This window comes from Lupinus angustifolius, chromosome LG14 (genome assembly GCF_001865875.1).
Source record: "Lupinus angustifolius cultivar Tanjil chromosome LG14, LupAngTanjil_v1.0, whole genome shotgun sequence".
Lineage (NCBI taxonomy): Eukaryota > Viridiplantae > Streptophyta > Magnoliopsida > Fabales > Fabaceae > Lupinus > Lupinus angustifolius.
Window position 1 is genome coordinate 2,523,363 of NC_032022.1, and position 9,336 is coordinate 2,532,698.

Genomic DNA, 9,336 nt, shown 5'->3' on the forward strand with positions numbered 1-9,336 from the left:
GGATGAGGATGAGGAGGAGGATGAGGATGAGGATGAGGATAGGATGAGGAGGAGGTTAGGATGAGGATGAGGGTAGGATTAAGAATTGGAGGAGGAGGTTGAGGATGAGGATAGGATGAGGATTATGAGGAGGTTAGGATGAGGATGTGGATAGGATGAGGGTGACGTTGAAGATGAAGATGANAAAATTTAAGAACATAAATGAGTGCACAAACAAAGTTTACAATATACATAACAACAAAATCTATAAAATCTACAATGAATTTATAAATCACGTTGACAAATTAGTTGTTGTATTTTAGATTTCACACTTCACTATAAAGTACACCATCATTATATTTCAAGATATACATCTATGTGATTTTTCATATAGGTGGGTAGGTTTATATGGGAAAGTACTTGAAGAAAGTTATTATGTGTGAACAAACTTATTTTGTAATCTATCATTATGCATTAAGATCTTGTTGACAATAATTAAAAGGAATATATTATGCCTGAAAAATCTTATATGACCTTCAAACTTTTCAAATAGTCCTTTCAAAAACCAATATGTTAAGTCTATGTCTCTTACTTGTTTTCTTTCTTCACGAGTTCCATTTCAATTGTAAATATTATTGAATAACTTTACTTGGCGGATGGGCCTTTTCCTCCGCCTGTTCTATCCACTCAGGGCCCTAGTGGTCTCATGTTGTAGCTTCATAGCCCAGTCCAAATTTATCAAACTTTTCAAAGACTGATACGAATGACTAATTGCCTTGCACATGGGTGCCTAAGCCTTTTCCTTCTTCATACCCGTTTTTAACCATGATTTGAGTAACAACTTGGTTTACTTCATACACATGACTCTTTCCTTCACGCTGCTGATTCTCAACCACCTCGAAGCTATGCATAAAGTCATCACCATCGTTTGAACTCTCCAGATAAGGCACTAAGATCGACTTTGAAACCAAAACTTCATTTTCCCCCAAGTACACTGATTACCATACCATCCTTGACGAATTTCATCGTTTGATGCAGAGTGGACGGTACAGCCCCTGCCTCATGGATCTAAGGTATGCTCAACAATATTGTATACGAGGAGTCTATGTACATGACCACAAATAACACCTAAAAAACATTAGGTCCGATTTCCGACGAAAACATCATCTCACCCAATATGCTCATCCGATTACCATCAAAAGCATGCATGATCATCTAGCTTGGGACAACCTCATCTCTACTGATCCCCAGCGACATCGAAGTGGAAAGAGGCATGACATTCAGAGTTGACCCTCTATCTATTAGTATCTTGCCCATAATGTGACCCCAACACTTAGCCATGATGAGTAGTGCATGGGGCGCTTTATCCGATCGCTTCACCATTTTTTTCTCAAAAAAGGTTATAATGTTAACCATCTTGTTAGACAAAAAACTAGGGGCGAGCATGGCTAAGGTTGAAACGGGTTAAGGCTTGTCCTTACCTGTTCCTAAATATTGATCTGATTAGTTTTTTTGAACCCGGACCCAACCTTAGATCTGAAGCTAACCCGACCCTAAATATCGATCGGGTCATCCTTTAAACCTAGACCCGATTAAATATAAAGCACACTTATTTTAGATAAAATCTTCTCAAAATTATTTATTATAATGAATATGTAATTATATATATATATATATAATTAATCATCTATATATGATAAAAATTAGAGAATCAATAATATTTTTGACCAAAAATGTTTTATTACTCTACACATTGGAACAGAGATACAAAGATGATGAGTGAGGAACCTTGAGACGGAGCAAGTCATGTTTGGTCTATATTTGACCGATCAGATCTTGATCGTGTTAAACTGAATTAACTCTGGAAGTAAACCGGATGATTCACGTTTCACTTCAGTCCCAAAACAAAAAAGGACGATTATACATAATTATTAATTATATAACATTTTAATTTATAAATAATTATATACCTAGAGATAAAAAAATATTAATTATGTATAAGATCACCCGTTAGACCAAACATTTTAACCGATTTAACCTGTTAAACTTAATACAAAACATCTTCCGATTTGATGTCCGATTTCAAAACATTGCTACATACACATGAACAATTGGCAAAATAGTGTCATGATTACTAGCATGTCCTTGCAAACAATCTTCCACAAGCTTTTAAATGTGATCAATCACTAACAAAGAATGACTCATACCTTGCAAACTAACTGTTCATAAAGGGTTTACATAGAGATTATTTTCACTTGTGATTACTTGAGCTGAGCCATGACTGAATATTTGGATGTAATAAAGTAATTCTCGTGCTTATAAAATTCTATACTACACATACTTAATTGTATACTACACCTTTTTGTGTACATAGCATGCAAGTTTTCAGATAACAACCAAGAAAAACTATGAAGACCATTTGCAAGTTATTATTAGACAAATAAAATTTCATCCATCAACAAAAATAGTCCAATTTTCATATATTATTATTCACTTGAAAACAAAATATGAGTGCCACAGAATGAATTTTGGCATCTGATTCTATTCCAAATTTGGATCAGAGAAGAAGTTGTTGAGGGATGGCATAATCTGAGGGGCCTTTCCATGAACAAATTTTCTGACAAAGTGTTGTGAATATTTCTGACCCTCTTCATGATTATCAAGGATTCCTGCACTTCTGTTCTCTTTGGTTACCCTGAAACCACAATCATATTCAAATATTACATTATAAATCATAACAGCTCCAAAAGAACCAAATATCTCAACATAGTTGGGTTTTCAGCATTCAGTGGGTCATTTTTTCAGTGGTTCAGCATGTCAATGTTAACAACTAGGTTCATTTTCAATTATCAACCACCAACTTTGTAGCTACTATTCATTATGTAAAAAGATAGTTTGTTAGGAGAAAAAAACACATGAACATCTTTTACAGGGTGTCTAATAATTCTTTAAAGGCACCTACAAAATTGGCTGATCTATTTTTACTTGTGGATTTGTATTCTCACAATAGAAAATTAGAAACCTTTGTATCTGAAGAATATGATTGAGTCAAAACAAGTCCAAGAAACCATTGTATTTAATTTGGAAGAGAATGACTTACAAAAAATCTTGTCTTGATGTATTTAATTTAAAAGTGAAAAAATACAAGTTTCAGTAGTGTTTATTAAGGGATATAAAAAGATGGATACACATCTGCTATACTACACTTTGTGTCACTCCATGTCCCATGAGCATTTGATGTAAGAAAAACTATTAAGTTAAAATTTAATTATTAAATATTACATGGAGTGGGCAGGGACAACATATGTACTCTCTAAAACGATTGGGGATCAGCTTTCTCAACTTTTTATGTCTAGTTATATCCCAACTCAATTGGATGTTACCATTTATTTAAAAAGAGAAAATCACAAAAATATAAAATATCTTTTTTATATTATTACGTGAGATTACATGGCACATAATTTTTTTATTTTACAAAGGATCCTCCTTCATATAAAACTTGACATATGACACAAAGCATAAAGAAAGTGATGTGGCAGAGATAAGACAAAAGTGAAATATTAAAGTCAGAATGAAATGAAAACCTAAAGTTTAAATAGAACAGGAGAGACATAAACAACAACAAAAGAGAATTGATGAGATTAGAAGTCAATAAGAAAACCTCAATCAGTTAAAAATTATAAAAACATAAATTAATATTTTAATATTATTTTGTAAAGTTTGATCGGCAACGAACATGAGCATACCGAAAATGAAGAAATGAAAGAAAAATGAATACCTGACTTCAGGATTGGTGGATATGTTCCTAACAAGTTGCATTGCGCAGATTCCAACAGCAACACCAACTGAAGCAAAAAGTGGGTATACCTATATTCATAATTCATAATTCATAATTCATAAATATAACTCATTCACTATATAATATAACCACAAATTCATACGTACCTCAGGTCTTAACCATCTATTGCCAGCCATGGTGTGATGAACAAGAAAAGTTGTGAAAGTAACAACATCAACAACAAAAAGGGATATATATATACAAATGTTGATGTCAATTCTAGGTTTTCCTAACAATTTGGGCCTTTGCTTTTCTAGATTCTTCTTTTTCAAATGACCCACTAATGCTGTCACACATTATTTATTTCAGTTTATTTTTAAAAAAAATCTAACAATTTTTTTAATTCTTACAGAAAAAGGGTGTAACGTGTTCGTAAGTTTGCAACTTTTTTATTAGACTAATAAACTATTAGAGTAATTTGGTAAATAAAAATTAAAGGGAATTACAAGCTATTCAAAAATTAGGTTGCAACATTTGAAAAATAAATTGGAAGGCGTTTGAAAGTAATTTCTAATAATTTATTTATCATTTTTCATTCAAAATTTTAAAAATTTACATTAATTATCATCAACTAAAAGCCTTATAATTATGTGAATTATAAATTGTTTTCACATGTTATTTTTTGTAATGTGTAAACTATTATTGTTTGATTGTTTGACAAGTATATAAAATATTTCCATACTATACATTTAACAAAATAATATTTAAATAAGTAAATAAAATAGTATATGTCTGACTATATATAAATTATTGGAACTTTTGATTTTAAATAATATATGTATTTAATTATTAATTATTCAATTAATAAAAAATAAATAAATATGGTATATATTTTTTACTTACTTTTTCAAATTTTGGCTAGTTATAAAATTAGTTTTGATGAACACGTTTGACTTAATAAGATGCAAGCACAATTACAAATTTTTAATCATTTTTACATGAGACTAGTTTTGTATAATAGAATCTACCCCATGTGAATGATAATGGTTGTTCATAAAATAATAAAAACATTCTTGCTATATTTTTTCATTATATTATTCTTATTTTATGAATTACGTTCTTAAATAAAAACATAAAGGAGAAACAAAATATATAGAAGTTTAGTTAAAAATGTAGTAAGTTATGAGACGCATATAAAAATAAAAATGATGTTTGTCATTACATGGAAAATAGATATTATTCTTGTTTTATAAAGACTTAAAATAAATTATAAAATAATGCAGTGAAATAAGAAAGAAATTGATATGGACATGTCAATTCTACCTATGGCTTGAAGTACCCATTTCTTATTTTGGCTGAAAACTAAGGAGGAAAGAAGATTCCAACTTGAACAACCTGTCTTTACCAATATAACGTTGGGACTTTAAAATGTTTTGTTACATAGGATAAAAAGGCTTATATGCTGTCATTTTAATTAACTTATGATGCCATCTGTTATAAATGATGGTTTTTAATGTGTCACATGACATGTTTGGTTGAATTTGTTTTGCTTATTTTTTGTTTATATAAGTTATGTTGTAAACTAAATTTGTTTGGATAATAAACACTGTATATCAAAAGCTTACAAACCAAGAAAATAAGTAAACAAATAATATGTTCAAGTTTGATAGATTAAGAAGACTTTTTAATAATGTGAATGGATTGGCACTTGTTCTAGTTAGTGGTGGATCTTGATCAAAACTCAAGTAACCAATGAACATTATGTAAAGAAAACATGATTGACCATTAATCAATCCTAAATATTGTTTGAGTTTAATTTTTAAACTAGGACTCGGTCCTAGAACCATGAGACCCGATACCATTTGGGTCTGACCATAATTGGGTCAAACTGGATAAACGGGTAGGATTGGGTCCTAATGAGATAACTAATGTATAGGAAATTCCTTATTCTCAAATGTTAATTACCTTTAAGTCTATCAACTGTTAATTAAAAATATAAACATAAAAATAAGTTTTAATTTCCAATTTGTATCAAAATGTTTATTTCATTTACATAAAGTAGAAAATGTCCAAAACTGAAGTAACCAATGAACATTACAACTAAAAGAATAGAGAAGGTTCAAGTTAGAATGACATGCAAATTTTGGCTTCACGGACTCTGATTTCAACATTTCAGCAAATAGGGCAATTGGTAAAGTTTGAAGTTTGTATTCAGTACAACTAAAAAGACGGATCAGAAAGTTGCAAAACCTTTTACAACATACCATATTGTTTACATTTGATGCAAAGCCAGAATCTACAATTGGAAAGCTTATTTGCAGCCACTTGCATTGGAACATCAAATTAAGCGTTCCTTTGTGCTGGTTTCTTCTTTGAGTTGTTTATCCGACGAACCTTCACCAAAGCCTTTTGTAAATCCTAAAATCATACAGAAGTGGATTAGTGGAGATCATCCAAATCAGTCAACCTGCTAAATTTATCTCAAGATGACTTGAGAAATACAAGTAAATTAATGAAGCAGTATTGTATTTATAATTTGTCAAATAGAACTAAGGAAATTCATCAGTCGAAATGCCTGGCCTAAGAACAATACCAAGCAGAACTTCAAATTCTTAGTTGTTTTCATACCATTTTGTAACATTCTAAGCATGGCTGGACCAAGACAAATGCTAGTTCCTCTCATATCGTTTTGCAACACTCACTAGATGAATTTAGTTGGGGTAGTTAAAGAGAACAAACATATTTGATGAGGAGGCTGAAGTGTAAAATTTCTTTTAAAAAAATGGTATGAAAAATAACAAAATACAAAAAAGGTGGCATTTGCCTGATGTCGACCCTCGACAGAAGACAAGTGCTAGGCCTAACAGCCCTGGCCATATACCTAAAGGCTAGCCCAACCGCCCCAACGTATCTAAGGAGTAAGCAGTCTTTTTCAGAGTTTCGTGCAAAATTTTGTGGAGGGACCTAGTATAATGCAATTCATCAATCCACATCCTGTTCTTCTAACTGAGTTGCCAAATCATTCATCCAATTCACAATGCTTGCAAATGGATTTGGGAATTGAAAGCAATTATTATGTTGACAATAGATTTATCTTAAAGTAGAATAAGAAACTAAAAAATCAAAGCACAACACTATTACGAGTAAAACTTATCCCACTAGGCGAGATATATACAAGAATCAAATGGATCATAATGTCTACAGACAACCCATTTACATCTAAGTCCTTCTTATTGATTTGTCATACAGTTCTTCTTTATCTCACTCTACCTCTAAGGCGACATCGTCATAAGGTAACATAACAAAGCCACTTAATTCAAATGCAAATTAGTTGCTTCCACAATGATTCGGCAACCTTCAAACATCTCCTATTAAATATTAGGCCTGCGTACTAATACTAAATCTAATTTTCTCGCAACAGTATAAGTTAGTCTCAAATTTTACCTCGTCAATCGGATCATTTTGCAATGTCTCCGGGGTCCAAAGGCCCTCCAAATTGTAGTAGGCTCTAGCTTTTTCATCGAGTGCATGAACTATCACTTTACCTGAAAAAAGAAATAAATCAATAAGGTTAAAAAGAAAAAGGAAAACATGTTTAGAACAGAAAATCAGATAATTATTTGCCAGCCTCATGCACTCGGTCGCACTTTAACAAAAATTACATCAATAATCGAGAATATCATTAAAAATGAGAGCATAAGATACCGGAGTCAACAATGATCCACTTTCCTCCGGCTTGCCCTTCCACACTAGGTAGAAACATTCTTTCAGCTCCTTTCTGCTTCTGCTTAGCCTAGTTAAACAAACAAAATATATATTAATATCATTTTTTAAGGGTATATATAAGAAATAACTTTGAAGAGACAAAATGAACACACAAAAAAAGAGAAATTACACTTCTCTATTTGATGTTAATTACATTTTAGAAACTATCATTACAATAACATTGAGGTTTATGTTACTATGACACTTGCTACTTGAGGCATGAAGCTTGGCGCGACAATAAGGTCAAAGGTTCAAATCCTGGAAATAATCTCTCCGATTACGGAAGTTAAATTGAGAAAGTAAAATAAGTTAAAATTGAGAAGGTACCTGGTAAATAAGAGCTTGAGCGATGTTCTTAACGTGCCACGTGGACCTTCCAGTTGCAACGACCATGAAATCAACCCAATCGCAGTGTTCCGGAACTGGAATGACTTTGACATCGTCAGCTTTAACGTCCGTTAGAATCTTCTCGATCTCCTGAAGCTCTAGAATGCTTCTGTTACTCACACCGTCGATTATAAAATTGTATTTAATTTGAAAGAGAATGAGATAAATTAATATTTTAATATTATTTCGTGAAGTTTGATCGGCGACGAACATGAGCATACCGAAAATGAAGAAATGAAAGAAAAATGAATACCTGACTTCAGGATTGGTGGATATGTTCCTAACAAGTTGCATTGCGCAGATTCCAACAGCAACACCAACTGAAGCAAAAAGTGGGTATACCTATATTCATAATTCATAATTCATAATNATCCTCATCCTCATCGTCATCCTATCCTCATCATCCTCATCGTCATCCTTATCCTAATCCACATTCTCATCCTCATTCTCGTCGTCATCCTATCCTTGTCCTCCTCCTCATCCTCATGCTATCCTCATCATCATCCTCATCCTTATCCTCATCCTAAACTAAAAGCCTTATAATTATGTGAATTATAAATTGTTTTCACATGTTATTTTTTGTAATGTGTAAACTATTATTGTTTGATTGTTTGACAAGTATATAAAATATTTCCATACTATACATTTAACAAAATAATATTTAAATAAGTAAATAAAATAGTATATGTCTGACTATATATAAATTATTGGAACTTTTGATTTTAAATAATATATGTATTTAATTATTAATTATTCAATTAATAAAAAATAAATAAATATGGTATATATTTTTTACTTACTTTTTCAAATTTTGGCTAGTTATAAAATTAGTTTTGATGAACACGTTTGACTTAATAAGATGCAAGCACAATTACAAATTTTTAATCATTTTTACATGAGACTAGTTTTGTATAATAGAATCTACCCCATGTGAATGATAATGGTTGTTCATAAAATAATAAAAACATTCTTGCTATATTTTTTCATTATATTATTCTTATTTTATGAATTACGTTCTTAAATAAAAACATAAAGGAGAAACAAAATATATAGAAGTTTAGTTAAAAATGTAGTAAGTTATGAGACGCATATAAAAATAAAAATGATGTTTGTCATTACATGGAAAATAGATATTATTCTTGTTTTATAAAGACTTAAAATAAATTATAAAATAATGCAGTGAAATAAGAAAGAAATTGATATGGACATGTCAATTCTACCTATGGCTTGAAGTACCCATTTCTTATTTTGGCTGAAAACTAAGGAGGAAAGAAGATTCCAACTTGAACAACCTGTCTTTACCAATATAACGTTGGGACTTTAAAATGTTTTGTTACATAGGATAAAAAGGCTTATATGCTGTCATTTTAATTAACTTATGATGCCATCTGTTATAAATGATGGTTTTTAATGTGTCACATGACATG

At 31.1% G+C, this 9,336-nt stretch overlaps 1 protein-coding gene and 1 pseudogene across 1 annotated transcript; both read right to left on the reverse strand.

The window, feature by feature from the left end:
- On the reverse strand, positions 2,498–3,996 carry LOC109326484. Its single transcript, XM_019559184.1, has 3 exons — positions 3,925–3,996; positions 3,758–3,846; positions 2,498–2,674 (listed from the first exon to the last, which is right to left on the reverse strand). Exons 1-3 carry the CDS (start codon positions 3,952–3,954, stop codon positions 2,521–2,523), a joined length of 273 nt encoding a protein of 90 aa, XP_019414729.1. The 5' UTR covers positions 3,955–3,996; the 3' UTR covers positions 2,498–2,520.
- Positions 5,775–8,255, reverse strand: LOC109326129 (annotated as a pseudogene).